This window comes from Dermacentor silvarum, chromosome 3 (assembly GCF_013339745.2).
Source record: "Dermacentor silvarum isolate Dsil-2018 chromosome 3, BIME_Dsil_1.4, whole genome shotgun sequence".
Lineage (NCBI taxonomy): Eukaryota > Metazoa > Arthropoda > Arachnida > Ixodida > Ixodidae > Dermacentor > Dermacentor silvarum.
Genome location: NC_051156.1, coordinates 22,073,796 through 22,089,588, shown reverse-complemented (window position 1 = coordinate 22,089,588; position 15,793 = coordinate 22,073,796). Strand labels below are relative to the sequence as shown.

Below are 15,793 nucleotides of genomic sequence, written 5' to 3'. Positions count from 1 at the left end.
AGCACGGGCCTTTACTTCCGATGATCAAGAGCGCCAGAGGAGCTCTCGCGGTGACGCCACTTCCACGGTCACCTTCGATCGGGGAGCGCTCGTGTGGCTCTCAGTCCCTTTCACTGCCCCTGGTCTCTCATCAAAACTGGTCCCGAAGTATGAAGGCCCTTATCGTGATCTCGAACGCGCATCCCCTGTGAACTACGTAATCGAACCAGTTGAGCCATCTTCAGACATGCGCCGCCGTGGACGAGACATTGTCCATGTCGACCGTCTCAAGCGTTACTTCGACCCGCTCATCGTGACGAGCTGTTAGGTCGCCGGACGGCTCCCTTATCGCTCCCGGGGGTGATTGCAGTGAAGAAGAGAGACACGCTAGTGGATACAGCGCTACTGGCTCTAAACGCTAGTGGGTCAAGCGCTATCGCTCAGCAACGGCTCTCGTGCTGGGAAGCTGTTACTGCGCTGACCGTTGACGCTGCGCTGCTCCTAGCAGCGCAGCGTCCTTAGAAAAGTAAAATAACCTTAGAAAAGTAAAATAATGGTAATGAATCTGGGGTGCGAGACGAGCACGCTTCCCCGACGCTACGGCGGTCCCACAGTTCTGGGGGGTACCTAGTGTGCGTATCATTGCACACATCACGTCGCAGCGATCTGTCTGACTAAAGGTGTGGCCTAGTGCATGCGTCATTGGGCACGTGACGGCACAACAAAATGTGGCGCCACGTTATGAGCGTATAAAATCAGCGCGTTCATGACGTTCCGAGGTCTACAAACGGTATAATGGTTTGGCATTCCCACACGTAAGCAGTCTTAAAGGGCCCCAAACCACCTCAGATATTTTTTGATCATTTCAAGTAAACACGCGCATCGAGTTCAGAATGCTGTCATGATCAACGATGCCAAACGCTGCAGCGCTACGCGCCGCAGGAGCGCCACAAAAAAAAAAAAAGAAAAAAAAAGACAATGCCATCATCCTCCCCTCGCCTTTCCAGTATCCCCAGCGGTCGTCACGATGTCAGCAGGGGGAATCTGGTGATGTCAACTGCGGAAACGATGTCCATTGGTTGAAAAAGAACCTACGACTTCCGGTTAGTCTGCTAGCAGGTACGCGCGCTTTCTGCTCTTCCTCGTCGTGTGCGCCCTCGCGAATAGGTAATTACAGCCCGCAACGCAAGTGCCAAATCACTCGCGTTCCAACACAGTCGTGCTTAGCGGTCTGATTAGCAGCGCGAACAGAGTGCGACAGTGTTGGCCTTTCCAGACGTGCGCGCAACACAGGGTCTATTAGCCCCGAGAACGAACACTGGCGTCGCTGCAAACGCCGCGGTGTGACGTCACGGACAGGACTCCCCTGCTACGCCACCGCCGTTCTCCTAGATCTGCACCGTCCGCCCCCGCTTTTGTGTGATGCGATGGTGACTTACTGCTCTGTTCCACAATGTAAATCTCGCAATGAAGATGGTGTAAGTTTTCACTACTATCCAAAGTCGATGAAGCTAAAGAAAGTTCGGATAATAAAGCTTAGAATGAGCAAGCTGCCGTCAAAACGCTCCGTCGTCTGCAGCAAGCACTTCAGAGAAGAGGATTTTGTATATTCCGTATACAAGACGCTAGGTAAGGCCACTTCGGGTGTACTTCTCGCTTCTTTGCAGTCAGTTGACGTGTCCGTCACTTCATTACCAGGTTACAAGTACCGAAAGTTGTCGCCGGAAGCAATTCCGTTCGTCAATCTGCCTGAACGGCCACACGATGCGAGGCGGCGTCTCGTGCGAGCGGCGATGAGACGGCGTAAGTTTATCGGATATTGATTCTCTTTGCGGTTAGTATAAATAAGTCGTTCAAACATGTATGTAGATACATAAAGAATTGAAAATGATCTGTGGGAGCCAGAATGGGTGAAATGTGCTGTCGGCCGCTCCAGCATCGCTCGGTGTAGGAGCGCGCACGGTAACACATTAGACAGTTTTAGTTTAGCGTTAGCGTAATAGCGGGGTTACGGGAAATAGCGTTACCGTTCCGCAAACCAACTTTGCAGAAAGAGAGTTTTAGTATAGCGTGATAGCGTAGTTTACGTGCGGGACGCTATTCCATTACGCTTTGAATTTCGCATACACAGGGCACCTAATTCTATGTGTGTGTGCGTCCGGAAAGTGCGATAGGCAGCGCAATGGAAGCCAGGAGCGCGTTCTATTTTTACTTCACATGTCCGTCGATCTGCAACGAAACAGACAAGCAGTACAAGCTGTCTACCATAGCCTCCGAAATCCTCCTATCTCAGAGGCCATATGCCGTCGTCGCGCCTATCTCCCGACTTTAGCGACAGATGGTGCTCGCATCTCAGAAAAAATTTCTCTCGTTAGGCTTAGGCGCGTTCGAAACGAGAAGCGATCTCGAAGATTCCTCAAGATTAGCCATAACACTCTCTCGGCGAAGCGGCATGAGACTAAGCAAAAGCCGTTTACGCAGTCATTTGCTACGACAAAGTGAATTCTACAAAAACAACGCCAAATTAAGTTCGAAGCGGGCGACCGCGACTGCCGCCATGTTTTACGTACACTACGTACACCACGCTAACACGGTAACGTTAACTCTGAGAAATAGCGTGCGCACGGTAAACGGTATGGGTCAGTTAGCGTTCTGCGCATGCGCACTTCGATCCCGCTATTCCGGTACGTCCGCTATTCCGGTAACCACGCTAAACTAAAACTGTCTATTGATTCACGACAGATGTACTATCGCGTTTAATAATGTAGAAGCATCGCTGATCGTGCATTTGTACCCGCACGGGCGCTCCCTCGGTTGTCTAGCTTATTATTCACGGTAACAGCGAGTCATTACTGTCTACGTATTAAAACAATTCCGCAGCCATCTTAAACGTGTGCCACATGGGACACTTTCTACCGCGATCCGGCCTGACCGAGATGAAAATTGATCGCGATTGCCTCCCTCGCGTAAGCTGTGGAAGAGAGTTAATCGCGATCGAGAATTTCGATCCCGATCGGAAGTGGCTGTAATGCTATTAGCAAAATGTCCTGCAAGGTTTGATTTCCATTTCAGGTGAAAGAGGCGTTTCCCTACGCTCTTACGATTTGCCACAGACATCTTCCATTCGCACTGATGCTGTGGAAAAATGCCAAGATGGGGCAGCCGAGAGCTCGAGCAGCTCGATGTTAGAACCAATTGATGCACCACTGGCCGAAGAGACAGAACCAATAGAGTGCTGTGGTACGTTTACCTTTCAAGTAATACAAATGTTCATGTGCCAAATTGTGCTGCATGTGGGCCCTCATGTCATTTACTGTGATGTAGAGTACTTGGTTATTTTTAATTAGTTTCATTTCATTTTATTTTTCCACCCTCTAGAGGTTCCGGCTGAGAGTTCAGGCAATTGCATTACAAATTCAGAAGGTACCAGAACAATTTGCAACACATTTGCTGCTGTTTGTGTTAATACTGGTGACTGCTGTAAGTTATGTTATTGTTACATTCAATTTGTTTTTCTTTTTCAGAGATTATTGCTGAAACTGAGAAGCTCTCTAAAGAAATTGGAATTCAGGTCGATACTAGAAACTTCTTGTTTGCCAGGGAACAGCTTATCACAATTGCAAAAGTTCCTGATGAAAATGGTCGTGTTGTGCTCACAGGTATAAGCTCTTTCGAGTTGTTTTACAACATAACAGAGCTTTACACAGAAGCAAGGCTGCATCAAGGTACGCGAAGCTTATCCTTGAGTGATGATGCTGCTGTGCTTCTCACATTCATGAAACTCTATCATCATTTACCATTTTCTCTGCTGGCAGTGTTGTTTCGTGTTCACCGTACAACTGCGTCTAACATTTTCAAGGATTCGATTGTAATTCTAGCAAGTATTCTTGAGCATGCAGTTTTCTGGCCAACGAAGACTGCAGTTGTCGACTGTCTTACAATGTATTTCAAAGAATACAAAGACACGAGGATGGTGCTTGACTGCACTGAAATAGAAATTGAGCGCCCAAAAGATCTTGTGTCGAGGCTTCTCACGTACAGCCACTATAAGCGCACATACACTGCAAAGGTACTGGTGAGTGCGACACCAGGTGGCTTAATCAGCTATATGTCCGGCGTATGGCGAGAAAGCATCTGACAGATACATCACAAAGCAGTGCAGCATTCTTGACAAGTGTATTCCCCATGTTGACAGTGTAATGGTAGATAAAGGCTTCCTGATCAGTGAGCTTTGCAAAGAAAAAAAAAAACATAAAAATGATCAGACCTCCCTAACTCAAGGAAAAACAGCTTACTACAGAGGAAGCTAGGAGAAATCAGTCCATAGCAAGTGCCCGAGTACCTGTGGAGAGGGCCATTCAAAGGATGAAACTGTACCGCATTTAAAAAAATCGGTTTGATCTTGACCTTGTGCCATACATTGTCTGCATATTCAAAGTAATTGCTGGCACTGTGAACCTCTCGAAGCCGTTGCTCAGTAACAACAAGTTCCTTTTCAAATGATAACATCTCCATGTGTATGTTATCAGGTTAAGTCTCTACAAAGTAGTTCTACAGCGATTACTAAATTAGCTTTGTGAGCTGTTTCTTCGTCTTTCTGGGGTTTTACGTGTCAAAACCAGTTCTGATTATGAGGCGCGCCGTAGTGGAGGGCTCCAGAGGAATTTTGACCACCTGGCGTTCTTTAACGTGCACTACAACGCAAGCACACGGGTTTTTTATTTCACCTCCATCGAATGAGCCGCCGCGGCCGGGATTCGATCCCCCGAACTCGCGCTCAGCATTTGCGAGCTGCCATGCAAAGTGTGATATTTAATAAATGTGACTAACTTATTGGTGTAATAATAAAAACATTATCCAAAGAACCAGTCAGTGTGAATTTTATGAATGTGCACACCTACACTGTAATTAGCCTAAGCAGAAGAAACATTTCTGGATGTAATAAGTGCAGTGGTCCTAAAATGTACACAATAACACGAGCTGTGTCAGCAGTTCTGGTCTATATGATTTGGAGTGTACTCGAAAAAGCATTTTTTTTCTTACAACACTGCCCACTAACAGTAAAGCCAACTGGAAAACATATTTCAAGCTTCTTGTCAAGAAGCACCACTTTTAGTTTTCCTTGGCACCAGAAATACATGACTGTTGCATTTCTAATACATAAAAAGTTTATTTCAATAATTTCGATCTCAAATAGCAAATTTTATGAGAAATGTGATGCATAAAAATAATTTTGACGCATGCTTGACTGTTGAACTGTTTCATAATGCAGTTACATCATCACATATCACAGTAATGCTTGTCAGCATATCTTTGTTTTAAGATCGCAGTATATCAGTGGCAGCACGTGAGTTTAAACGAAACGTACATACAAGCATGATTGAATACCCATGTGGAAAGCTGCGCATGGCACATGAACCACAAGTGACTACTGTCATTCCCTGGAATGACTTTTTGATATCACAGTTATTTCTTGACAGTATCACAGTTGCATTACAAAATGCAGTCACCCATACCAACTATATCACAAAACAAACACCAGCCCGAAATGAAACAAACAAAACTACAGATACCTACTGTACAGTGCAACATTTGTCTAGCTACCCCAGTATCACAGTATCTGCCAAATATCCCACAGACATGACTACATGAGCTGTAGACAAAAAATGAGAACGTCTTTCTAACGCCTTTGTGCACTTTTCTTCATCATTGTTGTATGAATGCAAGCCGTGTGAGAGTTAATACAAAATTCACATACAAGTATGATTGAATACCCATGTACAAAGCTGGGCATAAAACATAAACCACAAGTGACTATCCCCGGGATGACTTTTTGATATCACAGTTATTTCTTGACAGAATCACAGTCACATTACAAAATGCAGTCACCCAAAAATTAAATCCACAGAATGCCACATAGAAAACTGCACTGCATGTGATTCCTAATCCGTCATTTTAGTGTCTGTTATTTTTTGAGGTTTCATCACAAAATGCTCTAGCCACTGCATGACTCGGCCGTTTACACAATAATGTGTTTGCATGGTCACGTAATGCAAATTTTTTGTGTACTACTGCCTGCTACCGTGTTTGCATTTTCTTCCTCAGTGTACAGAGAGGCCCACTGTTAAAGGGAACATTTGAGTGCAGAGCATGTCTGGATTTTCCTCTCTCGCAATAGTAAAATCACATAGACTTGGAGCAGATAACTTGTAGTTGGTAGCTCTCATTCCTTTCGACACACCTGTGCAGTGCATTGACATTGCTTCCACAGCCACTTGCAGCTAGGATGCCAGACAAGTTAGGGCCCCACATCTGAGTGTTCCCTTTCACAGTGGACTGCACTGTACATCAATACAAAGCCTCATACTGCAGATGTGTCCAAACTTTCTAGGAGTGTTTTCTCTGATTGCACATGCAACTTTTCTTCTGGTTTATGTATCCAGTTAACTGTGGCAATGGCATTGTTGCTGAACATGAAGTTGCAGGTTGATTTCTCGGCTGCGTTCCTACCGAGAAAGGGCAATAGCAAGGTGCTTATATACCCAATACTGATATATAACTGCCCCCTACACCGTCCCAAATAACACTTTTGTCACGTTGGAATGTTAAACCTCATACATCAGTCATTTTCGTGGCTTAAAAAGGGAGGCTGCAGTTTGGTTACGCGCAGTGCATTAAAAATTGCATGTGCAACTGAAGCAAAGCATTTCATGTAGAAAGAACATATGGCAGTATGTACTGCTCAAAAAAATAGGAAGACCTTTCAACTACATCACTGAAATAGGCCTCATCAAATGGCACTGTAATGCAAATATTGTCTTGTTCATTGACAAATACAAACAAATGTGCATGCTGAACTCCTGTGATGCCCATTTGCACCTGCACTTGGCAAAAATATGTGGTTGCACGCTTTAGGCTTTGAGTCAAAACTTTTTCTTTGTTCTTCTTCATATTCTCTTCCAAGAATTTTTTCATGGACTCGGGGCATTTGATTTCCAGTACCCGCTCAGGACAACAGTTGCACTTTACTAGTCCATCTGGACTTGCACCCATGTAAGGCCGGCCTTCCATAATGAAAAGTCCACACTGCCTCACAACCAAGTTTTAATGACTGGCTCGCTGGCTTTGGTAGCAATTTCTTGCACTGCCTTCTAGTGTACCGCCACGACACATTGTTGCTGTACGGACATTATTCTGCCGCATCACTTTTTTTATCAAGGGTCTCAGATCATGTGGGCCCATCTTTTCCCTTAATGTCTTTACACGGGTAAATATGCTGTAGGCAATAGAAGCTGTGATCATGCCTACCCAGTGGCGCAGCCAGAGACTAGATTTCACCTGATCTCGTGTTAACATTTCAATCATTATGTCTTCATGACTCTTGCTTTCCTGCAAGTGTTCAAGCAGCATTTCTGGTGTCACTTCACTGCTGATCCCAAGAACACTCCTCAACTCCTTCACAGAACCAATGAGTGTTAAGTCTTTAGGTGCTGGCTCAGAAGTGGAACATCCTGCTTCTACAGCTGGGTCCAACGTGGATTCTGTTTCTGAAATACATCTTCAGAAAAAAAGCCTGCAATTAGTATTCACAGTAGCATGGTGAAAACTAGTATGTGCAAGAAATGTGATGAAACAGATAAAACCCACTTCGTCTTGGATGCAAAATACACAGATGTTTGCATAATTAATTGCTGGGGTAGTCATAACGTCTACATTTGACTTGTAGTTGGCAAAAAATTGTTTTAAAGGTTTCAAAGCAACACATCTCTTGTACTTCCTTAGCATGAAATGTTTCGCGCTGGCAAAATGCCTCGAAGACGCATTCGAGACTATTCAAAAGAGAGGAGCCGCAAAGTTTGGGGCGATAAACATTACATTTTGCTACATGTAGCTGCCCATGAAGGATACTGGAACTTGGAACGCATTAGCCTTAGAAAACTGCACACGCCCTTGGATATAGTATCAAGAATATAATTAAAATATTTTTGCACTTAGCTAATCTCAATGCGCTGCCTAAAGGTTCACATAAATACAGCTGGCACATATTAAAACTAAAACTGGTTGATTTGTTATCGTGCTTATAGATCACATGGGGTTCTGTTTAAAATAATTAGGTTACAACAAAAGCAACGAAACACAGCGCACTGCCTATGCAACATGTTGCAGTACAGCTCATTAGGCTACATTGCAATCAACTACATTGCAAATACTCAAGCTTAGGCAAGACTTGCGAAATTACATTTTATACAGTTTTGGGACATGTTTGCCCGCTGTATTACTGCTCTTAGAAAAGAAGATTAGGCGCTGCTGCTGGCCAGTCCTTTATGACACTCAGATTCAAACAGCCAAACCAAATTTGAATGCATACCTAATTGAGTATCTCTTTCCAAGTGCATTTTTGCTGCAGATTGATGGCTCATATTCTGCAGAAGTCTTTCAAGTATGTTGCCTTCCAGCTGGGGGGTCTTTTTGATTTTTGCCTGGAAAAAGTAGCAACGAGAGGCAGCAATGTTATGTCCTAGATAGGAACTTAGTCGTAAACACTGCACCACTCGTTACTGTTGGGCAGTTAGCATTACGGTTTGTGCATTCATTTTCCTACCTCTCGGACTTGATAAGCAAGCATGAAAATGAATATTTTCACTACGGTAAAGAATGCTAGATCCTACTTCTGTTTATAATAAGAGATGTCAAGCATTCACCTCAGATGCACCTAATGTTAACTATACTGAACAGCTGGCACATGGCACCATTGACTTCATTTGTGCTCTGTGAATCTGATCAAGACATCTGTAAATAACATTTGCAGTACATAGTTTACAGTAAAACTAGAGAATTTGTTGAAATCATGAAACTGATCTTACAGCTTAAGAAAAAGCAAACAGCAAGGCTATTTACAAGAGTGTTTTCACCAAGCAAGCACTGTGAACCGACTGCCATTCGTTTCAGCATTGGCCTTGCTGTTTTCCCTCTTATTCCACTCAGTTTTAAAAGACCAATATATTTGCAAACCTTTTTTGCACATGGAAGGTCGTCTATAGCTCTTGGCTCATACTTTTGTTTTACACGCTCTTTGTGCTCCTTGCCCTACTTCTATGGCTGGTCAGTTGGTGACAGCTTGTAGAATGTCTTGGCAGCATTTTTATGCAGCAGTACAGCTACAATGTGTTTGCACTTGTAGTTTCTGTAAAATAAAACGCTTAGGATATGTCAATTACAAGGACATTAAACCTCCAAAAGACAAATTTCACTTAGTCTTTAAGCGTAATAATTTTCTAATCATGCATTCATCAAACTTCTTAATATACATTGGAATAGTGATTGATGTGAAGTTTCCGTCTGAATGAATACATTTCCTGCCAAGACAAATAATGCCCTTTGCAGCCTACAACAGGTGATATTTTATTACCAAGAGACACTTCAAAAAGAACACCTTCACTGTAAAAAAATATTAGTTAAACTGGAACAGGCATGCATTCCAACAAAGGTTGAAATACGTGGGTCTAGCAAATATTTCTGCTAAATGAATGACTTCACTACTGCTTGGCCTCAGTTCCCCAATTGGAACATGTGTCTCCGAGTTAATAATGATCGACGAAGAAAATTAGCGAGTCTTTGATGAGAGCATTGCGCTATCTGCAACAGGAGACTTTAAATGAATCTCCTTGCAATAAATCTGCTGCACATTCTGCTGCTTGCAATCTGCTGCACATTGAACATCTAAAGATCAAACAAATTAACAGTGCCAGTCACATAGTGCAACAGACCGCTTTCGCATGTCAACCGGCGATCGAGGTAATTGTACTTGGAGCATATCAAGGTTTCTGCCCAGCAGCCACCAGTGATCATACCCTGCTTTGCACGAACAGCTGGCTAGATCTACCACTGCGTCGCAAACGGTAATCTTCACTTCATGCGGCGCACTGCTGATAGCAGTCGTTTGCAAGACAAACGCCAGAAAGTCAAAACGAGCGTTCTCAGCTGTTTCGACGGCGCACTCAACGACGTGGCCCGCGTAATAAACTTCCTCGCACGCCTTGTCCACATACCGGTTGATGCTGCTCAGCGGCAATGCAGCTGTAAACAAAATAATTTAAAAGCAGGTTATCTAAATTAATGCTTGTGACATCATCGCGGCTGCAGCGCCGCCCGAAGAGACGAGCGGACCGCAGGAAAGAAACTCCAGCCATTACCAATTCAAACGCGTTCGTGCACGCGAACAGAAGCAATTGCTTCTGTTCGCGTGCACGAACACGATGCAATAAACAGTTATTGCAAGAAAAACGTGAAATTAAACAGGGTGCGTGAGCGAGTATGCAAGAAAACTGACACAACAGCTGGGGCTGTATTTTATATGGGGATCACTTTCGGATAAAGTTTCACTTTCCAGAGATTTCGCGAGACTCGGTATTGACAGCACTCTTGTCACTTTTGCGAAGATAGCAAACTTGGCACAGTGCCAAAAACGCTGTCGGGCATATAAGCGTACACATCCCGTGCGGAGAAACCTCGCGAAAGTGAAACTATATCCGAGAGTGATCGCGCGAGCACCGCTGTCAAGGCATTCACGCCGGAGAGCGGGCATTTCTCTCTCGCGCTCGCGCACTGGTGACGATTGTACACACATATATCGTTGTTTGCTTACCTGAAACACGATCACTGCAGTTTTAGTCATTCATCTGAAGCTTGCAGCGCGCAGAAATCGAACGCAAGCACAGAACTTCACAGTGTGACGAAGCGAGCGCACGTTATCGGGGCCGCCCTCGAAACTTCAGTCCTGGCCGTGACGTCATCCAAACTTCCCGCCAGGTGGCGCCACTTCTAATTCTCGGGGCTAATAGCGGTACGCTTCGCATAACACGAGCTGGCACCACAGCAACAGCGCGTAGCGGAGAAGCGCTGATTCCACGTCCACGTTACCGGCACGGTAACTCGTCGCACGCCGTTTGCCATTAATTACTTATCTACACCTAGCGGATTTCCGCTGAACTATTCCGTCAGCCGTTTCCCATTCCCGGGCCGCCGTTCGACGGCGGTTCTTGCTCGCGAACGGCGAGATTTCCTTGCCGTACGTAGAGAGGATGAGACCGGGACTAATTTGTCCAGCAGCCTCACCGCCGCTGATCGCTCGACGGCGCCGATATCGTCGCTAGGCCTTTTCTGGTTCCCTTCAAAGCGAAAACGGACGGCGCTTCGAAATGAAATACCGACGCTCACAAGCCGCAATATTTTCTTATCGTTGTTATCGCTCTTCGCAATAATTGTACACAAAGAAGAAAAATACGCGGATATTAGCGGCGCCGTCGGCTGCGATGCGAGCACAGCCAAGCCCGTCGTCTCCCGGCGGTATACCCGTGCACTACAGCTGAGCTGCAGCCGATGGTTTCGTTGCCGGTGGCGGAGGCGCGCAGCTTCGCGGTCGTCGATTGGCCCATTGATCGTGCAGCGGGCGGGGCGCCGGCCGAACTGCTCTCTACTTTGGACGCCTCTCGCGCGGCAGACGTTCTACGGCACTGGCGGCCGGTTCGCCGTCGGTATACATAGTGTGCACGTGCGTCACTGAGCGCCGCTTCGTCACTTCCGGTAGGCGCCGCCGGCATGCCTGGGTACCTACTGATGCTGTCGCAGCCCGCTGCCGTGTTGTTACGTTGTGTGTGCGCCCGCTCAGTTCGGCCTCGCGATGCCAATTTGTGGAATTTTCGGCTGGAGGAGCAGAAGCAAGTCGTCTTTGAAGCCCACGAACAGGGAGCAATGCGTGGGGATGTTTTCTTTGCCGAACGTTATTACCCGACATTGTGAACGCACAATGCGTCTTTCCGAAGAGCGCCGGCGTGTTTGGCTGGCGCGCATTAACAGAAATGACTTGAAGAACCTCGATAACATTCGCGTCTGCGGACGTCACTTCATTACCGATATATGCTATTCAAGTAAACAGATAGTTTACCGTCTCTGGTCCGAGAGTATGATGGAGGGCATGCTAACACATGTGTTAAGCAAGTGACAGTTTCATTTTTTGTGTTTATTCATGTTCAGCCGGTATACATATTCTGCGCTTTTTGTGAATAAACCTTCAGTTGTTAGTGCGCCCTGTGTCTGTCTCGTTACTCGTCATTTGGTCCTGTGCATATTCTGGCGCTGTCTTTTACTTGATGATGAAGAACCAACAGCCCAAAAATACGTCCTTACCTATCTCAGTTACAGTGGCAGTTACGTCGTTTTCGTAATTGCATGCTCCTCGCTGTGACCAAAGTCCACGCATGCGGTTCCGCAAAGCATGGTCTTTGCTGTAGGTGATGGAGAACCTCTTTGTTTGCCCTTCTGTTGCTAGTACACTTGTACACCCTGCTTAGTAGATTGCAGCCTTAGAGGACTTCCATCAAACTAAAAACACCGGTCCCGACTTGACAAACTGTGTTTGTTTGCAGGAAAGTCATCAAATCCCCTGGAGGATAGCAGCCCAGATTGGGCACCTAGCCAGCATCTAGGTTATGGTGGTGATGACAGAGGTGCACTAAAGAGGACTGAACTATATGAACACACAAAGCGGCGCAGGAGACAAGTGATCACCACCACTGCAAGTGAGCCGTCCTCTCTGCTGTGGCTGATACATCCGTGCCACATTCTACAATGGATCTTGCAGCTGAGTGTGGACCAACCCTACCTAGTGGCTCACTGGACGAGGGGCTCTACGAAGGTTTGCTCGTGCTACCAGTCTTTCTTTAACACAAAGGGCACCTGTTGCCTAAAACTTGTATCTAATGACATCATAGTATTAATTGTTCTTGCAGATGCAACTGTCCAGACAGAGCTGACCATGGCAGACTTGCAAACAATCCAGGCGGAAAATGAAAGGCTGACCTGCAGCCTCCCCAGTGTAGTGCAGCAAAAAGAGCATTTAAAAACTGTGTCACAAACACTGGACACCGACAACCAGAGGTTGGCTGAGGAACTGCGCCTGCTTGCCGCAGAGAAAGAAGAGTTAGAAATAACAGAGGCATCACTTCGGCAAGATAATGCCAAAGTTCTTTTTTATACAGGGATAGCTAACTTTGCCCTCCTTTGTGCGATTTTTCAGCTGGTTGAAGTTGCTGTCAAGCACACGCCTCAGAATGGCCTGGCAAAATTCCGGGAATTTGTTGTTTTTCTGATGAAGCTAAAATGGAACTTCCCTCTCCAGGATCTTGCTTACAGGTTTGGAATCTCGCACTCCTCTGTAAGGAGGATCCTAGAAAGGTGGCTGCAAGCTTCATTTTGGCGACTTCAGTCACAAATAGTATTGGCAGCGAGAAGCGAACTGCAGAGGATAATGCCACAGGCATTTGTCGACTCATTTGGGACAAAGGTGGCGGTTATAATAAACTGCTTTCAGATTAAGCTTGAACGGCCGTCATCTTTGCTCCAAAGGAGCGAGACGTGGTCGCAGTAGAAAGCCAGCAACACTGCTAAATTCCTAATTGGCGTAAAACCCCAAGGTCACATCACGGAGCAATGTGACCTGCTTGACAAACTCACGCATGGGGACGTCGTGCTTGCAGACAGGGGCTTCGACATTGCAGACAGTGTCGGCCTGTACTGTGCCACACTTCGCATCCCAGCCTTCACAAAAGGCAAAAGTCAGCTGTTAGCACTGGAAGTTGCCAGCACCTGTAAGCTTGCCAGCGTACGCATACACGTGGAAAGGGTAATCGGTCTGGTCCGAAACAAATTTATCATCATGAAGAGTGTTCAGCCAATACATTTTGTGACTTGCAAGCCAGGTGACAAATACATTGCATTAGACAAGATTGTTACAGTGTGCTGCGCACTTGCAAATTTGTGCCCATCTGGAGGGCCAATGAACCAGAGCGATGATCTGTAGTACCTGAAAATGCAGTCATTAACTCACTGCAGTTTCTGTTTAGCACGACCTGTTACACGCAGCAGTTGTACTTAGCCCTAATTGTGTTGTTCATTCAAATGCTTGAGTAGCGGCACCCTTCAATCCTGTCTGTTGAGTGTCACGGAGCGGCATATTTTCGAATGGTTTGGACGCTGATTAACGACACGCCGAATTACGAGCGTCAAAAACGTGGGCTCCTGACTGTGCAGCGTATAATGCATTCGACATCGACACGCCGAATTACGGGCGTCAAAAGCGTCGTGGCCGCTCGGGCTGCCATCTCGATTCCAGACGCGACACGCCGATTACGGACCCCGAGGTGTGCGTGTACGGCCACGTGGTAGTGCCGGGCTCGACCTTGGCCCTTGACATTGGGAGAGAGGATAATCTGCGGTTCTTCGTCCATGGTGAAAAGGCGCGACCAAGATTGTTGGGAGCTAAGAGAGCTGAATTCGGAGAACGCTACATAGCGGCAGTTTCCCTACCTAGGGAACTAGGGAAAGGAGAGGCTATTTAAGCGCATGTTTTGGGCCCTGCTGAGTAGTCTAGAAGCTGAACCTATGCGCTGCTGAGAAGCCGTTGGGGGGCTAGTGCCGTCCAGTATCGCCTGGGCCGCCTGGCCACGCCGGAACTCCGAGGAACTTGTTGACGTACGAGACGTCAAACCAGCGTCTGCAACGAAGCTCACGGTAGTTCGCCTCAAGTTAGCTCAACCTGCTTGAGAGAACACGTCAGATCTAGACTCCCGGGAAACCCAGCTCAGCAATTCGCATCCACCTCGACAAGATCGGACCGCCAGCATTCTTCGGGAAAGCTTTGTGCACCGACTTCCACGGTTTATGGACTTGCTGCTGCTGCCCGGCCATGCGTATGACACCCTTTGTTTTCTTTTGAACTTTGATGTATTTTGAACTTTGCTTTAGTGAAATACCGTTAAGTGTATTCTTGTCTATTTGATCCTCGCACTGTTTCATATGTATATGTTCTGTTGATTGCTCGTATTTATTTGTCTTCATCATTGTGTTAGATTAAGTTCAGGTGTGTTAGTCTGTCTTGTGTTTTTTTATTATTGTATTTTATTAATCTGTGTGTATTTATCAGCCGATAAATATCTTGTTTTTTGTTTACTCCCGACTCTGACTCTTTTCACTGTGCTCGCTTGCGTACGGAACGACCAACCAGCTTGTCTACCCCGTCGATTGACTTCGCGCCGACGACGAATCGGGGACAGCTGTGACATTGAGTAAATGGTAAGCAATTGCTTTTCAGCAGGCAGCCTTAAAAATTATGGGGTTTTACGTGCCAAAACCACGATCTGATTAAGAGGCACGCCATAGTGGGGGACTCCGGAAATTTGGGCCACCTGGGGTTCTTTAACGTGCACATAACACGGGTGCTTTCACATTTCGCCCCCATTGAAATGCGGCCGCTGTGGCCGGGATTCGATCCTGCGACCTCGTTCTCAGCAGCCAAACAGCCATGGCAGAACATTTGCATGATTTTGTTTAGCCTGTCAATTATTGTTTCTCTGCCTAATGTTTGTAATAAAGTTGTTTTAAAAGCTTTTCTTGTATCAAAACGTTGTGAATTTTATTACTGTTATGTTGTTTGGGGGTCGTACGGTTATTGTACGACCCGGGTAATGATGCGACGGCACGGAGCCACATGAGTGTCGAACAAGCACTGGCTAGACTTAGCTTGCCTAGCCCTTTTATTAAACGAAGACATGGGTAGGGGGCGCTAGCAACTATACATAACACGCCCCTTTTTGTTTTCAAGAAACTAATATGAGAGGCACAAACACAATAACAACGTTCATTCCCGGTACCTGGCCGGTGGCTGTATGTGTGTCCCAGCACGCGTCACATAGGTCGAACCTTGTCGGACTTGAGCAGGTAGGGTGCGAGGTGTAGCATCACCAACACTTGCACTTGG

The 15,793-nt window shown here is 46.2% G+C and overlaps 1 protein-coding gene and 2 pseudogenes across 1 annotated transcript; 2 read left to right on the top strand and 1 right to left on the bottom strand.

Moving 5' to 3' along the window:
- The first annotated feature begins 3,161 nt into the window (after positions 1 to 3,161).
- Positions 3,162 to 4,482, top strand: LOC119444255 (uncharacterized; annotated as a pseudogene).
- A 2,067-nt stretch (positions 4,483 to 6,549) lies between these two features.
- LOC119445369 (uncharacterized) lies at positions 6,550 to 11,773 on the bottom strand (annotated as a pseudogene).
- Positions 11,774 to 12,404: 631 nt separating this feature from the next.
- On the top strand, positions 12,405 to 13,405 carry LOC125944195 (uncharacterized). The gene is made up of 2 exons (XM_049664516.1): positions 12,405 to 12,673; positions 12,768 to 13,405. Exons 1-2 carry the CDS (start codon positions 12,607 to 12,609, stop codon positions 13,403 to 13,405), a joined length of 705 nt encoding a protein of 234 aa, XP_049520473.1. The 5' UTR covers positions 12,405 to 12,606.
- The last annotated feature ends 2,388 nt before the right edge of the window (positions 13,406 to 15,793 follow it).

Excerpts from the sequence above, each read along its gene's own strand:
- LOC125944195 (XM_049664516.1), top strand. The coding sequence starts at position 12,607 with ATGGATCTTGCAGCTGAGTGTGGACCAACCCTACCTAGTGGCTCACTG. Across the intron at positions 12,674-12,767 it reads GGACGAGGGGCTCTACGAAG|ATGCAACTGTCCAGACAGAG; the intron begins GTTTGCTCGTGC and ends TTGTTCTTGCAG.